The following is a 21,715-nucleotide window of genomic DNA, read 5'->3' on the forward strand; positions in this document are numbered from 1 at the left end:
AGGGGGGGGGGCAACGGGAGGAAGGATTCCGGTAGCCGTGTCGGCACGGTAACCAGAGCAGGAGGGGGGGGGGGGGTCTATAAAAGACAGAGAGGACAACAGACACAGATCACTACTCGTGCACCCTTAATTCCAGCGAGACCCCTCTAGACCAGACCCTGGACCTAACTCCCCAGAGACCCCTCTCGACCGGACCCTGGACCTAACTCCACAGAGACCCCTCTCGACCGGACCCTGGACCTAACTCCACAGAGACCCCTCTAGACCGGACCCTGGACCTAACTCCACAGAGACCCCTGCAGACCCCTTTAGATCCTGTGGACCAGCACCTAGACCAGACCAGACCCTAACATGGGACTACTCAGTGTGGAAGAGCTGGTGAGTTTACAGACACACAGACGGACAGACACACAGACAGACAGACACACAGACGCAGAGACACAGACAGACAGACAGACAGACAGACAGACAGACAGACAGACAGACAGACAGACAGACAATGTTCTCCAGTCCATTTAAATGTTTTACCAGATGTCTACAATATGAGCTCATAACGTAAAACATTTACTTTTAATATTTTCAAGAGTTCCTACTTAACTTAACTCAACTGATGTTTTGATTTAAATAAGGCCGCCCGTATCAGCGGACCGCCATTTAGTTTAATTAAATATTATATTGGAAACGTTCTACCTTTATACATGATATCTAATATTTGGATTTAATTCTGTGCTGAACGTAGAACATTTGATATCATTAATTAGTGTTGAATGTTTCATTATTATCATATTCTGAACATTGAACATTTGATATCGTTAATTAGTGTCTAATGTTTCATTACTGTTTTGAACTTTCAGGTGACTGGCAAGAGGAGCGACGGCAGAGAGGCGGAGGACTTCTCAGGGGGCGTGTACGAGGCAGCTGTCAATCAAGAGAAGCAGGATGACCGTCGGTCGCAGGTGGAGGTGGGCGGGGCCATGTTGGAGGTGGGAGGGGCCATGTCGGAGGAGGAGGAGGTCAGCGTGGCTGCGCTCAACGTAAGCTAACAACAAGCGCAATATTTAGTCTCATCACATTTAGGCCTACTTATAATGTCATATATTTAGCTTAGCTAGGACTGAGAAAGAGGTCGAGTTCCTCCAATGTGAAGTTCATTTATAATTAATACATCATTAATAAGTTAACACCAGACCAATGATATTTATACACTTGGCCGACACTGCCCTCTAGTGGCGGGATCGGACGTTGAAGATTTGGAGTGGGAGTTATTTTCTCCAATTCTCTCCGCCCCTCCCCCAGACGGACCAGAGTGGGCGTCTGCGGTTGGACACGGTGGACGACCTCTTCAACATCCTGCAGCTGAGGAAGAGGAGGAGAGCGAGGAAGACTGCGGTAGCAAGGAAGCAGCCAGAAGCTGAGATCATCGTACGTTCGTCTTTGTTAGACCGGCCTTCTCCTAATGGCTCTGCCCTCTTAATCAGACTTCTCCTATTGGCTCAGCCCTCTCAATAAGCCTTCTCGTAATGGCTGAGACCTTTTAATCAGACTTCTCCTATTTTCTCCAACCTCTTATCAGCCTTCTCCTATTGGCTCCGCCCTCTTAATCAGCCTCCCCCTATTGGCTCCGCCCTCTTAATCAGCCTTAATCAGTCGAATCCAACCTTATTAAAAATCACGATCATTTTAGTCAACCCTAATGTCATTTTCTTTAAATTTCACTTTATATAATCTGTATCTGTATAATCAAATCTAATGTCTATCTGTGTAATCTAATCTCCTATAATTTAATTGCATCTAATTGAATATGTCTAGCTGTTTAATCTAATCTAATTTTATCAAATGTGTATCTGCATAATATAATCGAATGTGTCTGTATGTTTAATGGAATATGATATGTATAATATAATCTAATGTGTCTGTATAATCTAATCTAATCTGAATAATCTGCTCTCTGGATCCAGCCTGCGGTGGTGGATGTGGAGGTCTTCCTGTCGGCTTCGCTGGACAACAAACTTCCACTGGTGGACAAATATCTCACTGATGGAGGAAACCCCGACGTAGTTGACCACGTAAGTCCTCAAACACACAGATACATAGACACACAGAAACCCAAATTAATGGCCAGGCAAAGTAGTACGGGTGATGTAGAAGGTGATGTTCTGTCTGTTCCTGACCTCCTGACCTCCTGACCTACCAGTTCCAGAGGACCGCGCTACACAAGGCTGCCTCCAAAGGTCACCTAGAGGTCATGAAGAGGCTGCTGGAGGCTGGAGCTTCGTTGGAGAACAGAGACAAGGTCAGACACACGCACGCACATACACTCACAATAGATACACACACACACACACACACACACACACACACACACACACACACACACACACACACTATATACACGCACACTATACGTTCTAACAGTACGTTTGTGTGTGTGTGTGTGTGTGTGTGTGTGTGTGTGTGTGTGTGTGTGTGTGTGTGTGTGTGTGTCTGTAGTTGGAGGCCACAGCGGTACACTGGGCGTGTCGGGGAGGACACGTGTCTGCTCTCGAGCTGCTTCTCAACCAGGGAGCCAAGATTACCTGCAGAGATAAGGTAAATTTACACCTGTAGCAGTACGTTTACACTTGTTGTGGTACGTTTACACCTGTAGAGGCGAGATCCGTTTACCGCTCTGGAGGTACGTTTACACCTGTAGCGGTACGTTTACACCTCTGGAGGTACGTTTACACCTTTAGCGGTATGATTACATCTGTAATGGTACGTTGACACCTGTAGAGACAAGGTACGTTTACACCTGTAGCGGTACGTTTACACCTGTAATGGTACGTTTACGACTGTAGAGACAAGGTACGTTTACACCTGTGGTGGTACCTTTACACCTGTAGTGATGGTCTACTCCCCTGTAGCGGGGGTCTCCTCCCTGTAGCGGGGGTCTCCTCCCCTGTAGCGGGGGTCTCCTCCCCTGTAGCGGGGGGTCTCCTCCCTGTAGCGGGGGTCTCCTCCCTGTAGCGGGGGTCTCCTCCCCTGTAGCGGGGGGTCTCCTCCCCTGTAGCTGTGGTCTCCTCCCTGTAGCGGGGGTCTCCTCCCTGTAGAGGCGGTCTTCCTGTACTGAGGGTCTTTGTCTCCCCTGTAGCTGCGCAGCTCTCCGCTCCACGTGGCCGTGCGGACCGGACACATGGAGTGCGCCGAGCACCTCATCCACTGCGGGGCCGACGTCAACGCCCGCGACCGGGTGAGCAGAGCGCTGACCTCCGACTCCTGGAGCCGCCGCTGGCCCCGCCCCCTGAAGAGCTAACGTGTTTCTCGTGTTCAGGACGGAGACACGCCCATGCACGACGCCGTCCGCATCAACCGCTTCAAGATGATCCGGCTGCTGATGATGCACGGGGCCAGCCTCCACGCCAGAAACGCCGTGAGTCACCAGGCCGGGAGCAGGGAGGAGTGTGTGGGCGGAGGCCGTGGGTGGAGGCCGTGGGTGGGTGGAGGACATGTGTTGGGTGGAGGCTGTGTGTTGGGTAGAGGTCTTGTGTTGGGTGGAGGCTGTGGGTGGTGGCCGTGGGTGGGTGGAGGCCATGGGTGGGTGGAGGACATGTGTTGGGTGGAGGCTGTGTGTTGGGTAGAGGTCTTGTGTTGGGTGGAGGCCGTGGGCGGTGGCCGTGTGTTGGGTGGAGGCTGTGTGTTTGTGTGGAGGCTGTGTGTGTGGGTGGAGGCCGTGGGTGGAGGCCGTGGGTAGAGGCCGTGGGTGGAGGCCGTGTGTTTAGTAGAGGCCGTGGGTGGGGGCCATGTGTTGGGTGGAGGACATGTGTTGGGTGGAGGCTGTGTGTTGGGTAGAGGTCTTGTGTTGGATGGAGGCCGTGGGTGGTGGCCGTGTGTTGGGTGGAGGCTGTGTGTTGGGTGGAGGCTGTGTGTTGGGTAGAGGCCGTGTGTTGGGTGGAGGCCATGTGTTTGGGTTGAGGCCATGGATTGAGTGGGGGCTGAAGGTCCTCTCTGTCAGCAGGACATGAAGACACCTCTGGAGATGCTGAACGCCTGGCAGAGCGGAGCCAAGAGCCTGCTCTGTAGCTCCAGCTCAGAGCAGCCTGGGGTCTAGAGGAGGAGGAGCAGGAGGAGCAGCAGCCTGGAGTCTAGAGGAGAAGGAGGAGCAGCCTGGAGACTAGAGGAGGAGGAGCAGGAGGAGCAGCCTGGAGCCTTGAGGAGGAGGAGCAGGAGGAGCGGCAGCCTGGAGTCTTGAGGAGAAGGAGGAGCAGCCTGGAGACTAGAGGAGAAGGAGGAGCCTGGCATCTAGAGGGTTAGCAGATCCTATTGCGGTTAATATAGAGCTGGTAACATAGAGCTGGTAATATACTCTAGAGCTGATAACGTAGAGCTGGTGATTTAGAGCTGGGGATATAGAGCTGGTACCACAGAGCTGGTACCATAGAACTGGTACCACTGACTTGGTACCATAGAACTGGTACCACTGAGCTGGTACCACAGAGCTGCCAGAGTGCTGGTAACGTAGAGCTGGTGATATAGAGCTGGTACCACAGAGCTGGTACCACTGAGCTGTTACCATAGAGCTGGTACCATAGAACTGGTAACAGAGCTGTGACATAGAGCTGGTGATATGAAGCCTTGGAGGCTAAGGGATCTTAACCTTTAGTTTAACCTTTGACCTTTACTAGCTGGGAAACTTAATGATGACAACCTAGCTTCCAAGCACCGCCCCCTAGTTAGACCAGTAATTCACCAGTACACCAACAGAACCAGAACATTCAGGGAGGAGAGTTTGCTAAACCATTGCTGGACAAAGATTTGGCCAAATGTATTTATTGATTTATTTATTTATTGACCAGTTGTTTTGGTTTGTTGACAAATGAATCTTGAAAAAATGAAACAAAATTATGATGGTTTAAAGTAAAGTGTATATATGTATACATATATAAATGAGAGAGAAAGAGAGAGAGAGAGAGAGAGAGAGAGAGAGAGAGAGAGAGAGAGAGAGAGAGAGAGAGAGAGAGAGAGAGAGAGAGAGAGAGATCTCAGATCGGCAGATGATAAAATTGAATTTTGTTTAAATTGATTGGTATTTGAAGTTGAATATGTAAATAAATGTTATTATTTATTGTGTTGAATAAAGCAATGTTTGAAAATACTTTTGAATATTGTTACTATACACCCAATACCCTTGCCAACACAGGCAAGAACCGCACAACCTAAACGTACAACCGCATCTGCACCACTGCCCCTAGTGTTCAGGGATGTTACTGCAGGCCGTTTCCGGTTTCAGGGCATGGCCCTCCTTCCATGGGGGATTTCCCTGGGCGTGGCCCTCCCCTCGATGAGGGCGTTCCCTAGGCGTGGCCCTCCCTCCATTGGGACGTTCCCTGGGCTCAGTTCATTATCATGCTGACAGATCGGCGCACCAGTTTGCTGTTTTGTCGGTCCGTCTATCGTTGAATCTTCCTGACATACATTTATCCCCAGCTAATCTCTCATTGGCCAGCTTACACTGACACACACAGACACACACACACCCTGCCTTGAGGCTGTAACTGAAAAAACCTGCTAGGCCGAGAGAAACATTGTGTGTGGTGTGTGTGTGTGTGTGTGTGTGTGTGTGTGTGTGTGTGTGTGTGTGTGTGTGTGTGTGTGTGTGTGTGTGTGTGTGTGTTCTGGACTTCCCGGTCTCAGGCTACGTAGAGCGTCCAGAAACATCCAATCACACGGAGTCAGGGAGCAGACTGTCAGCCAATCGCAGTCAGGGAGCGAACTGTCAGCCAATCACACAAAGAGAGGTAGCTCTATAATCTACTCATGATCCTAGTATCATTGGCTCTATAGTCTACTCATGATCCTAGTATCATTAGTATAAATTGTCCAGGTGTGACAGGGGAGGTAGGTGACCCACCCAGGGGCAGGATGAGGATGGAGGAGGAGGAGGAGGAGTAGTGTAGAGGAGGAGGAGGAGGGGTGGAGCTCAGCTACTGAACAAGGACCGGTCGGTGCGTTCCGACGTGAACTCATGAATAGTTCTGTGATCAACCCAACAAACCAGCAGGACAGGTCGACATTTTACCTGTTGCCCTGGTTACCTGGGCTGAACACGCCCACCCCAGCTGCTACCAATCAGGAGAGGGAGTGAAGAGGTGCAGGCAGCAAGGAATCCTCAGTATTCTAGTTTCAACAGCCTGCCGACAGACACAGAACCACGGACAGACTAGAGACAGACAGACATGTCATTTTTTTCAGGACTTGTGGAGAAGGCAGTAGATAAAGCTGGTGAGTACAAGCAGAGGGGAGAGTGTGGTGAAGAAGGAATATGTTATGATTTCTGATATGAATGACTGAAATTTGACATGAATTTCCTTTTGATAACGTGTATATTTGTAAACCATTTGTATATGTGCCACATAAAACCATAGATTACTAAAGAAAGTGAAACCAGCCAAGATCGCAAATCTCTTTAGTCCTGAACAGCATACCCACCTCGGTCAGTCCCACCACTGGGCAGAGAGCACGGCAGAGCAGGTCTGGGGTCAGACCCTCAGAGCAGGTCTGGGGTCAGACCCTCAGAGCAGGACTGGGGTCAGACCCTCAGAGCAGGACTGGGGTCAGACACACAGAGCATCTCAGGACTAGAGGTTTCAGAAACAGTCCTGAGAGACTGTCTGAAAGTCTAAGGATGGACAAGGGAAGTTCACCATTTGTTTGATTCTTAAATGCGACACAACCAAGTAGCCATGAAGAGATGGGACCTCCATCCAGTCTCAAAGGAGCTTAGACCCAGCAGGGGTAAATAGCTACTCCTCTTACCGAACCTCCTAAGGTGCTACAGTAATACTTCAGTATTGGATACCGAGGTAGTGGAGAAGCCTGGATGACCTCTCCTTCAGAAGATACTTGGACGGGCTAGTTGGGGCTAGGTACCTAGTTCAGGTGAGTTTGTTAGCTAGTTAGTGTTGTGTAGATCATGTCATGGGGAGTCAAACCTCAGCAGACGTCCAGCAGGAAGCTCCTCAACTCCTTTCACTCAGACTTTCCTTCAGCTAATGGCCTATTAACCTGTCGGCCATCTTGAGACTCACCCTCAATCAAAAGACAAATGTGGGTGTGGCCCAATTATCAGCTAAATACCTCCATCTGCCTTCAGTGACCACAAAGCCAACCCAGCAGCACCCCCTGTTGGTGAGCAAAGACCAACCATACTAACAGCTTAGTGAGTCAGTAAGTGAGTTAGTGACGTGTTCCTAGGATGATGGGTCAATGGACCACACAGGAAGTAGTTTCTGCTGACCTTTGACCTGGTTACTCTGCAGTGGACCATGCCAAGGACAAAGTGATGGATATGCTGGGAGTAGGAGGCAAGGACGAGGACGAGGAGGAGGAGGAGGAAGGAGGCATCAAGAAGTTCTTCTCCTTTGGGAAGGACAAGGAGGAGGATGACGATGACGATGAGAAGAAGAGCGGGCTCAGCCGCTTCCTGTCCTTTGGAGGAGATGACGATGAGGAGGAGAAGAAGAAGAGGAAGAAGAAGGAGGGAGGAGGTGATGGGGACATGTTGGACTTCCTGTCATTTGGTGGAGAAGACGAGGAGAAGAAAGGAGGTTTCCACGGCCTCTTCTCTGAGCAGCAGCCAGGAGGTGGAGCAGGAGGCGCAGGGGGTACGTGACGAGGGCACCTCCATCTTGAAGTCCAATCCCTTTGGTTCAGCCAATCATTGAAGGGCCTGACCAAATACCCCTTAGCTCTGCTCCCATTTTTCATATAGATGCATAGATATAGATATCTATCTAGAGAGAAGTTAAGCAGGATTTATCCTTCTTAGGCCTTCTATAATATAATACACTCTACTTAACGAGTAGTATACTAAACTAGACCATGAAGACATTTCCCTATGAGGCCAGCATCAAACAGAGCCGGTGTTACCATGGTTACCCTTACTGCCCACTTCAAGGATGTAAAATAGATGCAAAAACGTTACATTCTACGGAGTAGAGGTGAGCTTTGGTGATTTGAACATACTGAGTTGCTTCTGGTAGACACCGGTTATGATTCGTATGTTAAGAAACATTAACATGTAAACTACAAGTTAAGATGAGTATGTAAAACTGTCTGAAGCCAGTGACCAGGCTTCAGACAGCCTGGTCACTAGCAGGTAACCTGGTTGATTCTGACCGACCTGACTGGCCAGCTGCTTCCACCGGTTGAACTCGACAACCGGGTCTCGGGGGGTGATGGGGTTGGGGGGTGATGGGGTTGGGGGGTGATGATGTTTGGGTGATGTTTTGTGTTTGGGGTGACGGTGTGGTGGGGGGGGGGCTGATTTTGGCTACGGTGATGGTGTTGGGGGATGGATGATGCTGGGTTGATGGTGTTTCGGGTTGGGGTGATGGTGTGGTGGAGGGGGGGGGGGGGGCTGATGAGGCTAGGGTGATGGTGTTGGGGGTTGGATGATGCTGGGGTGATGGCGATGGGGGGTGGATGATACTGGTTTTGTGTTGGGGTGACAGTGTTTTGTGTCGGGGTGATGGTGTTTTGTGTTGGGGTGATGGTGTTTTGTGTTGGGGTGACAGTGTTTTGTGTTGGTGACGGTGTTTTGTGTCGGGGTGACGGTGTTTTGTGTTGGGGTGACGGTGTTTTGTGTTGGGGTGACGGTGTTTTGTGTTGGGGTGATGGTGTTTTGTGTTGGGGTGATGGTGTTTTGTGTCGGGGTGACGGTGTTTTGTGTCGGGGTGACGGTGTTTTGTGTCGGGGTGATGGTGTTTTGTGTTGGGGTGATGGTGTTTTGTGTTGGGGTGATGGTGTTTTGTGTTGGGGTGACGGTGTTTTGTGTTGGGGTGACGGTGTTTTGTGTCGGGGTGACGGTGTTTTGTGTCGGGGTGACGGTGTTTTGTGTCGGGGTGACGGTGTTTTGTGTCGGGGTGATGGTGTTTTGTGTCGGGGTGATGGTGTTTTGTGTTGGGGTGACGGTGTTTTGTTTCGGGGTGATGGTGTTTTGTGTCGGGGTGATGGTGTTTTGTGTCGGGGGTGATGGTGTTTTGTGTCGGGGTGATGGTGTTTTGTGTTGGGGTTGACGGTGTTCTGTGGTGTTGCTGAACAGACTTGTTGTCTTCTAGAGATGAGTCTGACGGACAGCCTGGGGGAGATCGCTGAGGAGATGTCAGCCGAGTAGATGACCTGCTGTCATCTCATCTGTAACATCTGGACCTGGACCCTCCAGACCCAACCCCTCTAGAGCCAGCCCCTCTACCCCCCCAGCCCCTCCTACCCCTCTACCCCTCCAGCCCCTCTACCCCCCCAGCCCCTCCTACCCTCCTACCCCTCCAGCCCCTCTACCCCCCCAGCCCCTCCACCCCTCCAGCCCCTCTACCCCCCCAGCCCCTCCACCCCTCCAGCCCCTCTACCCCCCCAGCCCCTCCACCCCTCCAGCCCCTCCACCCCTCCAGCCCCTCTACCCCCCCAGCCCCTCTACCCCTCCAGCCCCTCCACCCCTCCAGCCCCTCTCTTCTCCTGACCCTGGGACGCAGTATTTATTATTATTCCCTCGTTGCTAATGGCCCCCTGACGCCACGGCTGAAGACTTCCACGGAGCGGAGCGTGTGGAGAGGGTCTTCCTCTGGACCCCAGAGGTAGAAGCTCCAGCTGAAGGTCTGGACCGACCTGCCGGTGGAGCCAGGAGGCCAACGTCTCCTCTGGACCGCTCAGATTGGGGTCAATACAGCCTGAATGTACGACTGAGCCTCCAATAAAGTGTAAACTGTTGGCGTCTCTCATCCTTTAGCTTCACTGATTTCATTGTACCCCGACTCATGACAGCTCGACCTTGTGTCTTCAGTGGAGAACATTAAACCAAGCAGAACGTCTCTCTTCAGATGGTTTTATTCTTAACAGAAAGACGTACAAACGTTACACAAAATCCCAGAGCATTTTAAGGCAAAAGAAATACATTTGTTGATCAGTTTATTCCCCGTTTTAAGCACCGCCCCCAGAAGCAGACGAACCAATCACATCTCAGCTGAGACAGATCTTTGAGCGGAGAGCAAAATGTGCCTAGAAAACCCTCTCATCCCATTGGCTGCTTGTTGGTGACACGTTCTCTTAAAGCTACAGACTATCTTGATCTGGGTGGTGTAAAGGGTTACACCCTACATTACCAGGGTTCTCCATCTATCTGGCAAGGCCACATAAGGGATTCTGCTCGGCGTACAAACCGCCATTGAGCAAGGCACTAGCGAAAGTCCGATTGTGCAGCAAGTAAAAAGTAAAGTTTAGCTCCTAAAATAACCGCAACCATAGTACTACAGTAACCATAGTACTACAGCGTCCATAGTACTAGCACCACAGTAACCATGGTTCTTGGTAACAGATCTCCATAGTAACAGGCCGCAGCCTTCATAAAGTGTTCAGATAAAGCTTTGATTCCACTGAGTCTTTGGTACGTAGCTCTGAAAACCTAAATCTACGTTCTCCCGAAGAACCTCCTTGAGAACCCACTGATGTTCAACCGGGGTGAGTGATACAGGGCGGGGCTAGTGCTGCAGGGAGGGGGCGTGGTCAGGGATACAGGGCGGGGTTAGTGATGCAGCAAGGGGGCGGGGCAGGGCAGCAAGGGGGTGTGGCTGTAAACGTGTGGGCGGTGGCCTCAGCGAGGAGTACAATGAGGAGGAGGGGGGGAGGGAAAGAGAGACGGGCTGCAGGGAGACAGGTCTATGTGAAGGTGAGCCCGGCCTCGTTGTAGACCTTGAAGACCTTCTCGATGGCGTTGACGTACGCCGCCGTCCGGAGGTCCAGACCCAGGTCATAGCGGTTAGCCGTACGCATGATTTGCTGAGAGACAGACACACACAGAGAGGGACAGACAGACAGACGTTAGATGCAGTAGTGTAACATCCGTCCTTACTCATCACTAGAGTGGGTGTGTGTCTATGCTCCAGGGGGGGTGTCTATGCTCCTTGGTGTTTCTATGCTCCAGGGGGTGTGTCTATGCTCCAGGGGGTGTGTCTATGCAGTGGGGGGGTGTCTATGCTCCAGGGTGTGTGTCTATGCTCCAGGGTGTGTGTCTATGCTCCAGGGGGTGTGTCTATGCTCCAGGGGGTGTGTCTATGCTCCAGGGGGTGTGTCTATGCAGTGGGAGCGTGGTCTCACCCTGGCGGACCGCTCCATGGTGTAGGCGAGTCCTGAATGGACGATGTCCTTCTCAGACGCTCCCTGAGCACAAGACCATCAACAGAATTAAAACACATCACACACACACTGTAACACAATGAAACACATAGTACACACTGGAGAGCATCAACACAATTAATCGCATCATACACGTTACATCACATATATACACACTGTAGAGGGTGTCGGTCTGTCTGTGTGGTGTGTCGGTATGTGTGTGTGTGTGTGTTTGCGTACCGAGATGCGGTTCTGGAACTCTGCGGTGGGCACCACTGGGATCGCTCCGCCGTGTTTCCCAAACTTCCTCTCAAGACTCTCCTGGACCGACACTGGGGCACAACGACACCACAACGTCACCACAATGACAACACAACATCACAACTTTCACAACGACAACTACATCCCCACAACACAAGGTCAACACATCACAACAACACCACAATATCAACACCAGCATCAGTGACAGGAGGAGGAGGAGGAGGAGGTTGTAGTTAAAGGAGGAGGTAGTTAGAGGAGGAAGAGGAGGTGGTAGTTAGAGGTGGTGGTGGTAGTTAAAGGAGGAGGTAGTTAGAGGAGGAGGAGGTCGTACTGAGGAGGTGGTAGTTAGAGGTGGTGGTAGTTAGAGGAGGAGGTGGTAGTTAGAGGTGGTCGTAGTTAGAGGAGGAGGAGGAGGTGGTAGTTAGAGGTGGTGGTAGTTAGAGGAGGAGGAGTTTGAGGAGGTCTTACTGAGGAGGTGGTAGTTAGAGGTGGTGGTAGTTAGAGGAGGAGGTGGTAGTTAGAGGTGGTGGTAGTTAGAGGAGGAGGAGGTTGTACTGAGGAGGTGGTAGTTAGAGGTGGTGGTAGTTAGAGGAGGAGTTTGGGGAGGTCTTACTGAGGAGGTGGTAGTTGGAGTCCGTCTCGTATTTGAAGGTGAGGCGACCGTAGCTGACGTGGTTCAGGTTCTTCAGCCACTCGAAGTACGACACCGTGACTCCTCCTGCATTCAGGTACATGTCCTACACAGACACATACACACACACGTAGGGAGTGAATGAGTCAGAGTGAGTGAGAGAATAAGGCCCAATCCCATTTCTACCCCTTACCCTTACCCCTCCCCCTTGTTTTGAAGGGGTAAGGGGAAGGGGTAAGGGGTATAAATGGGACGGGGCCTTGGGCCCCATCCCCTTACCCCTTCAAAACAAGGGGGAGTGGTAAGGGGAAGGGGTAAGGGGTAGAAATTAGGGATGTCCCGATCCGATATTTGGATCGGATCGGCCGCCGATATTAGCAAAAAAATGCATATCAATATCGGATCGGCCTGCACGGGAAAAATCCCGATCCGGACTCCCGATCCAGTTTGTTTTCAAAACTCCGGTCCGTGTTTTCGAGCGCACCAATGTAGGTAATCCATTCCAGTGTTTTTCAGCTTTTCCCCCCAAATCCGGTCCGCGTTGTTCAGCACACCTAGCGCACACTGTGTGTGTGGTAATTTGACTATTTTCTACTCAGGTTTTGTGTGTGTTGCTTTTATATATAATGTTATATTGTTTACAATATTGTTTACACTCTTGTTGTTCAAGAACAGAGCACTGATGCCAATTCAGTGTGTGTGTGGTAATTTGACTATTTATTATTTTGTCTATTTTGTGTTTATTTAACCCTGAATAAACAGGTCAGCTTCTCATTACCAACTATTGTGGATTATTCAAACTAACCTAATCCTTGTTGGGCGTCCAGGTGAAAACCTGATGAGTGTTGGCCTTTAAACCGAACAAGTGGAATTCCGAATTCCGTTGGCTAGTTGTTCTTAAGAGTAAAACCCTTTTCAACATGAGTAGTACAACAAAATAAGTAAATATCTTTAATCTTTAATACATGCTTGGATCGGCCGGTATCGGTATCGGCCGATGCTAAAAGCTACAATATCGGTATCGGATCGGAAGTGCAAAAAGCTGGATCGGGACATCCCTAGTAGAAATGGGAATGGGCCTTAGTGAGTGAGAGTGAGAGTGTGAATAAGTGAGTGAATAAGTGAGAGAGAGTGAGAAAAAGTGAGTGAATAAGTGAGTGAGAGTGTGAATAAGTGAGTGCTTACAGGGATGACCATGATGTTTCTCTCCAGGAAGATCTTGTCAGCTGCTGGAGTCGTTGGACCGTTGGCCCCCTCTGCTATGATCTACACATAGATCTAGATATATAGATATGATCTACACACAGAGCTAGATATATAGATATGATCTACACACAGAGCTAGATATATCGATATGATCTACACATAGAGCTAGATATATAGATATGATCTACACACAGAGCTAGATATATAGATATGATCTACACACAGAGCTAGATATATAGATATGATCTACACACAGTCTTAGAAACCGCAAGTTTATTCAGCTTCACCTCACCTCCACAAGGGACACCAAGTGGTGATTCAGGGTAATCGATAGCTCCTCCCACTTTAAATAGAGGCCTAGTTAGGCCTTTCCCCCTTTGTTCTCACCACATCCTCACCACAACTGAGTGTGTGAAGGTGTTTGCCGTGTGTCTTTTGAATTCACTTCACTAACCATGGCATTCATCATGGCAATCATCATGACAAAACAACTTTGCTTGCAAAATAAAGTCAAGTAAATGAATCCTTGTTTCCTGGTGGTTCGTGGCTCCAGTATAACCTACTCTTCGCTACACACAGAGCTAGATATAGATATGATCTAAACACAGAGCTAGATATATAGATATGATCTACACACAGAGCTAGATATATAGATATGATCTACACACATAGAGCTAGATATATAGATATCGGCACTGACCTTGGCTTTGATCTTGTGGGCGTTCCTCTGGGTGAGCTGCTTCTCGCTGGCAGCGGGGATCAGGATGTCGCAGTCCGCCTCCAGGATGCTGCCCTCGTAGGGGGTGGAGTTAGGGAAGCCTACCACCGTGCCGTTGGCCTGGAAACCACCCACAACAGGAAGCAGCTCAGACGAGCACCACGCTAGCGTTCAAACGCTAAGAAGCTAACGTTGAGCTATTGATGAGAAACGTCTTCAAAGTGCCGCAGCGATCACAACTAGTGATGCAGGACCTCTTTAGCTAAATATAACGTTTGTGGTGTTACGTCAGACTGTAGCCGTTAGCCGGTAGCCTGTAGCTTGTGGCCTGTAGCCCAGCCGGTGTGTGGTGTAATGACCGTTCCACTGGGCTGCAGAAGTGTGTATTAAAGTGGAGCTCACCAGTTTGAGGTCCTAGTAAACCACAGCTTGCCAGTTTGTAGTCCTAATAAACCAGTTCGTAGTGGTATTAAACAGGTCTCACCAGTTTGTAGTCCTCCAGCTCCTTGGGGTCGATGCCGTTGGGGTTCCAGATGCTTCCGTCCATCTCCCCGATGCCCACACACTTGGCCCCGAAACGGTGCAGATAGCGCATGGAGTGAAGGCCCACATTACCGAAGCCCTGCACACACACACACACACACACACACACACACACACACACACACACACACACACACACACACACACACACACACACACACACACACACACACACACACACACACACACACACACACACACACAGTAAGTCACTTTGGATAAAAGCATCTGCTAAACGCCCTGAATGTGAATGTATGCTGACCGGCCACGCAGAGGCCACTGGCTCAGGGAGGAGGAGGAGGAGGGGTACCTGGATGACGAAGGTCTTGTCCTGGAACCCGGGGGCCAGGCCCAGCTGGCTCATGTAGGCCGTCTCGTTGATGAAGTTCTCGATGCCGTGGAAGACACCGCGGCCCGTGGCCGAGATGCGGCCGTGGATCCCACCCTGGCTGATGGGCTTCCCCGTCACACAGGCGTGGGCGTTGATGTCCTGCAGAGAACCAGAGCTTAGGCCTGTAGTACACCTCCCATGGCTTAGGTCTACTGGGGAGCCCCCAGAGCAGGCTTCAGGTCTACTGTGGAGCCCCCAGACTGGTCTCAGGTCTACTGGGGAGCCCCCAGACTGGTCTCAGGTCTACTGGGGAGCCCCCAGACTGGTCTCAGGTCTACTGGGGAGCCCCCAGACTGGTCTCAGGTCTACTGTGGACCTCCCAGACTGGTCTCAGGTATACTGTGGATCCCCCAGACTGGTCTCAGGTCTACTGTGGATCCCCCAGACTGGTCTCAGGTGTACTGTGGACCCTCCAGTCTCAGGTGCACTCTGGACCCCCCGGTCCGAGGCCTACGGTGGACTCACGTTGTAGCCCATGGTGGTGGCGTAGGTGTCTGCGATCCAGGACATCTCCCGCTCCCCGGTGCTCATGTCCGGTGCCGGGACGTCGATGCCGGGCCCTGAGGACCAGAAAACACTGAGCACTTGGTACTGGGGGGACTGGTGTAGTACTGGTGGTACTGGGGGGGGGGTCTGGGATGGTACTGGTGGGGTATTGAGGTGGAACTGGTGTACTGCAGTGGTACTGGTGTAGTACTCGTGGTACTGGGGGGGATACTGTGGGGGTACTGGAGTACTAGGGTGGTACTGGTGTCGTACTGGTGGTCCTGGTGTAGTACTGGTGTAGTACTGGTGGTCCTGGTGTAGTACTGGTGCAGTACTGGTGGTACTGGGGTGGTACTGGTTGTACTGGGGTAGTACTGGACAGGGAATGGGGTGGTACTGGTGTAGTACTGGTGGTACTGGGGGGGATACTGGGGGGGGGGGGGGGGGGGGGGGGGTACTGGGGGTCATTGGTGAGGTACGGTAATAAAATGCTACTACTATGCTAGTACCACAAGACTATGGTAGCACCGTTATACTACGCTGGTACTACACTAGCACCACACTAGCATTGTGCTAGCACCAGGTAACTCACCGATGAATCCCTTCTTGGCCAGCTCCACTGTGAACCTCCTGGTGATCTTCTCCAGCTCGTTGTCCTGGAAACAGAAACATGATGAGGAGCAGGACGGAGCAGGACGGAGTCTGCTGCTCAGACGCCGTCCGGCACTGGAATCCAGGGCTAAACACCTAGCTCTCCTTAGCTACTAGCCCGGTGCTAAACACCTAGCTTCTCCTGAGCTACGAGCCTGGTGCTAATCACCTAGCTTCTCCTGCCGCTACGAGCCCAGTGCTAAACACCTTGCTTCTCCAGAGCAGTGAGCTGTACACCAGCAGCCCTGGTGTACAGCTGTACACCAGCAGCCCTGGTGTACAGCTGTACAGGGGGGGGGGGGGGGGGTTAGAGATCCAACAGGACATCACACATACTCACTGAATAATTCTTGGGGTTGATCTTCACGCCAGCTTTGGCTCCACCAAACGGTACGTCTGAAATACATTTGTTTATAATGCATGACATTCCAGTACTATTCTGCAGCATATGTATACGTGTGTGTATGTGTGTGTGTGCAGGCATGCATGTATGTAAGTATGTGTGGGTATGCATGTATGTTTGTATGTGTATATGTGTGTGTGCGTGTGCGTGTGTGTACTCACCAACGACGGCACATTTGTAGGTCATCAGAGAGGCCAGAGCCTTCACCTCATCCACAGAAACATCCATACTGTAACGAATACCTGGAACACACACACACACACACACAATATATATATATTATAAACCTGCGCTTTCCCATCTGATACTCTGACACAACACCTGGTAACACGGAGGTCCTGGAGGTCCTGCTCTAAACTAGTCTGATCTGGTTGATACTGTCTGGTGAGGTGGTCTACTCTCCTGGTAACATCACCTGGAGGTCCTGCTCTAAACTATTCTGATCTGGTTGACAGTGTTTTGGTGAGGTGGTCTACTCTCCTGGTAACATCACCTGGAGGTCCTGCTCCAAACTAGTCTGATCTGGTTGATAGTGTTTTGGTTAGGTGGTCTCCTGCTGGACTCTAGCTGGTCCCCCGTACTCCTCAGAGCAGCTGTGAGGCCTGGAGACGTTTAGGACATTCCTGGCTAACCCGAACCAGAGCAGACCGCCGCTTAGCATCAGAGCTTCACGCCATGCCAACCGGGACCACTTCCTGGATACCGTTTGCAAATGAATCAATGTTTGCATGTCCGCCTAGCACCCAGAGCTGGCTCCTCCTGGCCTCCTGCCCGCCGCGGAAAAACCCCCACACACGTCTGGGCAGGACTACGGGACTGGGCGGCTTACTGTACTTTAGCACTTTATCAATAAAGTTTGATAAACGCACGTCTTTGTGGCATCACTGACTCACTGTACAGTGTCTCCCTCCTCTGGGTGTAGTAGGCGCTCCCTTAAGGTCCGCCTCCTTAAGGGGACACGCCCTGGCTTTGTTGTTCATTGTAGAAGTCCTCCATCTTAACGCATGATCACACAACAGAGGCTCAGACAAACAGCCACTTCCTCCCTAGGGGACGGCTGCAGGGCTGGGTTAGAGCTGGTTAGAGCTGGGCTAGGGCTGGTTAGTGCTAGTTAGAGCTGGTTAGAGCTGGGTTAGAGCTGGTTAGAGCTGGGTTAGAGCAGGTTAGGGCAGGGTTAGAGTTGTTTGAGCTGGCATGGGGCCATAGGGCTGGGTTTCCTACAGGAATGTGTTTGTGGTGGAGCCTGACTCATCCGCCCAAACAGAGAGCCTTTCCTCCACAGAGTCCTGGTCTGAACCTCCGATCCCGCATGCCTTCATGGAGCGAGGCTGGTCTGGGGGCTTGACCGGCTAGACTGGCTGCCGCACCTTAACTACCCTCTCTATCCTCAACACACTGAGCACACTGAACCACACCCTCCACCTCCTCCGGGGGCCCCAGGCCAGCAGGCCCCAGGCCAGCAGGCGGCGGTGCTGCGGTGAAGGACTGGACACCAACCACTCCCCAGAGAGCTCATCATGCTGAGAGAGAGTCTTTAATGTCCTGTTCTTCTGTGTAACTCAACCATCCCATATTTAACGGACCTTACAGTGCACCATGTATGGTGTAGCGTAACCTAGCGGTGGGGTGGCAGATTGAAACCAACCTCACCCCCTTCCCTCTAGCTCCTCAACCACCGAGGAGAAGCTACAGTGGCCTGTGAGGGGGCAGCCAGGGATTAGGTATAGGTTAGATATAACCTATAACCAAGATCAGATTTAAGAGGTTAGATATTGTGCATCTTCCGCAATGAGTGACAGAATACCTTCTTTTTTTTTTAAACACGCACAACCAGTGCTTATTGACAGAGGGAATAAACCATGAACCTACTGGACAGACCTTTAAGGACTTCAACCATGTCCTGTGTCAGCTGTATCTGTACATTCATCGCTTTGTTCTGATGCCGTCTCCATGCCAATAAAGCATGTCCCATCGGGACCAGTTCAAAACAACACCGAACTAGACACTAGACCAGACAGACTAGACAATGAACTAGTGTCCCATTCATTCACAGTGACTGGATTCAGATTAAACTGGATTCACATTAACTAGATTCACACTAAACTAAACTCACCCTAAACTAAATCCAGCCTCCACTAAATTCACACTGATGTCCACGAGGTGAAACATCAATACATCATTCCACCCAGAGCCAGCCCCTATCTACCCGAGTTTAGGTTCACTGCAGCTGCATCCGGGTCTGACTAGATAGGGAGGACTTTTACACCAGTAAAACAAAGTTATAATATAGTATAATACACCAAGAGCTCTACTTGCACATCTGACCCCGACCCCCCCCGAGTCTGGCGATGTCACTTGCAGCGGGGTCAGGGGTCATGTTTACCATTAGCCCGGCTGAGGCTAGAGACGGCTAAGGGTAGCGGCCACAGCACGCTGCTCTCTGCGGCTCACGGCGACTCATTTTGCGGGGGTCTCACCTCCTTTGCAGGGAGTCCGGTGCTGGCTGTGCTGAGCCCGGTAGCCCTCCACCACCTCCCACTCGCCGTTGTCTCTCTTGATGGGGAAGCAGACGCTCAGGACGTGGTTACAGGGCTTGATGATCCGGAGGATCCCCCGCACACGGTGCCTCTTCTGCTCGGGGGTCTCCCGGTTCCGGAGATCCTCCACCAGCTGGTCCTCCACGATAGCCGCGCCGCGGTCGAAGAAGCCCTCCACCATGCGGAAAAAGTTGGGGTCGTCGGGGTTGTCGTCCACGGCCTGGCTGTAGCGGCGGACCCGCAGCAGAGAGGAGGAAGCCGGCAGCGCCGAGCCGCCGCCGCCCGCCGCCAGGGCGCAGGCCCCGCGGGAGAGCCGCTCGCCGAGGTACCGGTACATGGTTAGGGATAGTTAGGGCTAGTTAGGCTGATCGTGACTCCAGTGGTCTTGTGACAACGCAGCTCCGCTCCGTCCCACTCTGATGTGACAGCGGTAGCGTGCACGCGCGTCTCTTCCTTGTTTTAAAAACAGACTCGCGGACACGCGGCGGGGCGCCCAGTCGGATGCGTTCCCGAACAAAAGTTCTCGGTTTGGTTTTATTCTGGTTAGGACAACAAACCGGCGGGTTAAATCAGTGACGGTGGGTTTAAGTCAACTTATTTTTACTCTTCGTTTCATGGAAATATATCTTCTTTTGCGCGTTCACTTGCTGACATCTCCTTTTCCTCTCACGTGACTATTGGCATCGCGTGCCATCGGGGAGGAGACAGTGGGGAGACAGCGGGGGAGGGGGGAGACACGCACACACACACACACACACACACACACACACACACACACACACACACACACACACACACACACACACACACACACACACACACACACACACACACACACACACAGGCACACACATACACCCTCAAAGCGGATGTAAAGAGATCATTCATAATAATCCACTTAAACAAAGTTGACTACACCGACCCTGAAGGGTGTAGACTAACGAACCTCTCTCTCTCCAAATCTCCCCCCCCCCCTCTCTCTCTCTCTCTCTCTCTCTCTCTCTCTCTCTCTCTCTCTCTCTCTCTCTCTCTCTCTCTCTCTCTCTCTCTCTCTCTCTCTCTCTATTCCCCACCCCCCCCCTCTCTCTCTCTCTCTCTCTCTCTCTCTCTGTCTCTCTCTCCTCTATCCCCCCCTCTCCCTCTCCTCTATCCCCCCCCCCTCTCTCTCTCTCCCCCCCCCCCCCCCCCCCCCCCCCTCTCTCTCTCCCCACAGGTTGTGTGTTTGTTGGGTTCAGCCGTGTTGAGTTTGTGTTGGCCATAGTTAGTGATGGTCCTTAATGGTTCCAGTGGTGTGAGTTGGTTAGTGTTTAAGAGAGAGAGGGGGGAGAGGGGGAGGCAGGAACGCCCCTAGGAGCTCTCCTCTGATTGGCTGTTCGGGAGGTCTTCAGGAATGCGAGACGTTGAGACCCCTGCTTTATAGCTCCCAGCTGTTATTGGCTCTCAGCCAATAACATCACTGCTCAGCGAGGCCCCGTAGGAAGACACTGCACACTCCCTAAACTTAACCTTAACCAGTATCTAACCTTAACCTTAACTAGTCCTACACCCAATAACCTTGACCAATATCTAGCCGGAACCCTAATCTAGTGTTTAATAACCCTAACCAATATCTAAGTCAATAACCCTAACCAATATCTAACCAAGTAACCCTAACCAATATCTAACCCATTAACCCTAACCAATATCTAAACCAATAACCCTAACCAATATCTAACTCAATAACCCTAACCAATATTTAACCCAGTAACCTAACCCTAAACCTCAACATAACCAGCCTTAATCTGAGAATATTCCTAACCCTAATCCCACATGTCCCCCCCTGTCCTCTGCTCTCCTGGTGGTGGGGAGGAGAAGGACGGCCTCACACCTTCTACTGTCAGCAGGACCAGCCCCAGCCTGGGTAGACCCCCCCCCCTGGTTAGACCCCCCCCCCCCCCCCCCCGGTGAGGAGGGGGTGATGGGACTGGTGATGAGGTCTCCATAAATATCGAAACTGAAACTTTGAACCGGGATTTGAAGTTCCTTTGTTGACAGTCATTTATTTACTGACATCTTTCCCTCGCAGATCTCATCACCACGACAACGCTAGTTTTGTGTTTGTTTCCAGACCATGTGATCCAATTCAACGCTGACCTTCCCCCCTCCTCCTCCTCCCCTCCCCTCCCCTCCTCATCCTCCCCCCCCCCCCCCCCCCTCCACCCCCACGCTGTAGACCTCCAGACCCGGGGCCGCCCCATGGCCGACAGGAAGCAGAAGATCCACGTGTTCCTGGGGGCCCCTCCCGCCCCCGAGGGGGAGTGTGGAGCTGGGCTGGACCAGCCGGCCCCACCCCCACCCCCCGCCCCGCCCCCCGCCTCCTGGATCCGCATGGAGCTGAGCTGGCAGGACGGGAGGCTGAGGCCCCCCCCAGGTGAGACCCAAAAGGCCCCCCCCAGGTGAGACCCAAGAGGCCCCCCCCAGGTGAGACCCAAGAGGCTGTGGATCACCTGCTCCCGTGGTCCTGTGCCTCACAGCCCGGAGGCCCTGGGTCGAGGCCCTGGGTCGAGGCCCTGGGTCGAGGCCCTGGGTCGAGGCCCTATGCCTCACAGCCCGGAGGCCCTGGGTCGAGGCCCTGTGCCTCACAGCCAGAGGGCCCTGGGTCGAGGCCCTGTGCCTCACAGCCCGGAGGCCCTGGGTCGAGGCCCTGGGTCGAGGCCCTGGGTCGAGTCCCTGTGCCTCACAGCCCGGAGGCCCTGGGTCGAGGCCC

The 21,715-nt window shown here is 52.0% G+C and overlaps 4 protein-coding genes across 4 annotated transcripts in view; 3 read left to right on the forward strand and 1 right to left on the reverse strand.

Moving 5' to 3' along the window:
* The first annotated feature begins 89 nt into the window (after window positions 1-89).
* Window positions 90-5,131, forward strand: ankrd1a (ankyrin repeat domain 1a (cardiac muscle)). The gene is made up of 9 exons (XM_030378754.1): window positions 90-378; window positions 855-1,034; window positions 1,297-1,422; window positions 1,959-2,066; window positions 2,195-2,293; window positions 2,491-2,589; window positions 3,131-3,229; window positions 3,311-3,409; window positions 3,995-5,131. Exons 1-9 carry the CDS (start codon window positions 352-354, stop codon window positions 4,085-4,087), a joined length of 930 nt encoding a protein of 309 aa, XP_030234614.1. The 5' UTR covers window positions 90-351; the 3' UTR covers window positions 4,088-5,131.
* Window positions 5,132-6,016: 885 nt separating this feature from the next.
* Window positions 6,017-9,273, forward strand: LOC115559729 (FMRFamide-related neuropeptides). The gene is made up of 3 exons (XM_030378787.1): window positions 6,017-6,258; window positions 7,296-7,640; window positions 9,096-9,273. The coding sequence occupies exons 1-3, from the start codon at window positions 6,213-6,215 to the stop codon at window positions 9,149-9,151; spliced, it is 447 nt and encodes a 148-aa protein (XP_030234647.1). The 5' UTR covers window positions 6,017-6,212; the 3' UTR covers window positions 9,152-9,273.
* Window positions 9,274-9,840: 567 nt separating this feature from the next.
* LOC115559675 (glutamate dehydrogenase, mitochondrial) lies at window positions 9,841-19,640 on the reverse strand. The gene is made up of 13 exons (XM_030378710.1): window positions 18,910-19,640; window positions 16,594-16,674; window positions 16,370-16,425; window positions 15,971-16,034; window positions 15,358-15,452; window positions 14,812-14,991; window positions 14,443-14,580; window positions 13,941-14,078; window positions 13,220-13,300; window positions 12,017-12,140; window positions 11,383-11,474; window positions 11,125-11,187; window positions 9,841-10,806 (listed from the first exon to the last, which is right to left on the reverse strand). Exons 1-13 carry the CDS (start codon window positions 19,304-19,306, stop codon window positions 10,687-10,689), a joined length of 1,629 nt encoding a protein of 542 aa, XP_030234570.1. The 5' UTR covers window positions 19,307-19,640; the 3' UTR covers window positions 9,841-10,686.
* The window catches only part of LOC115560357 (uncharacterized), a 28,200-nt gene continuing 25,646 nt past the window's right edge, over window positions 19,162-21,715 (forward strand). The window contains exons 1-2 of the mRNA XM_030379756.1: window positions 19,162-19,294; window positions 21,182-21,379. Of these exons, the coding sequence (XP_030235616.1) occupies window positions 21,205-21,379 (175 nt within the window). The 5' untranslated portion in view covers window positions 19,162-19,294; window positions 21,182-21,204. The remainder of the gene's footprint in view (window positions 19,295-21,181; window positions 21,380-21,715) is intronic.

This window comes from Gadus morhua, chromosome 15 (genome assembly GCF_902167405.1).
Source record: "Gadus morhua chromosome 15, gadMor3.0, whole genome shotgun sequence".
NCBI classification, from domain to species: domain Eukaryota; kingdom Metazoa; phylum Chordata; class Actinopteri; order Gadiformes; family Gadidae; genus Gadus; species Gadus morhua.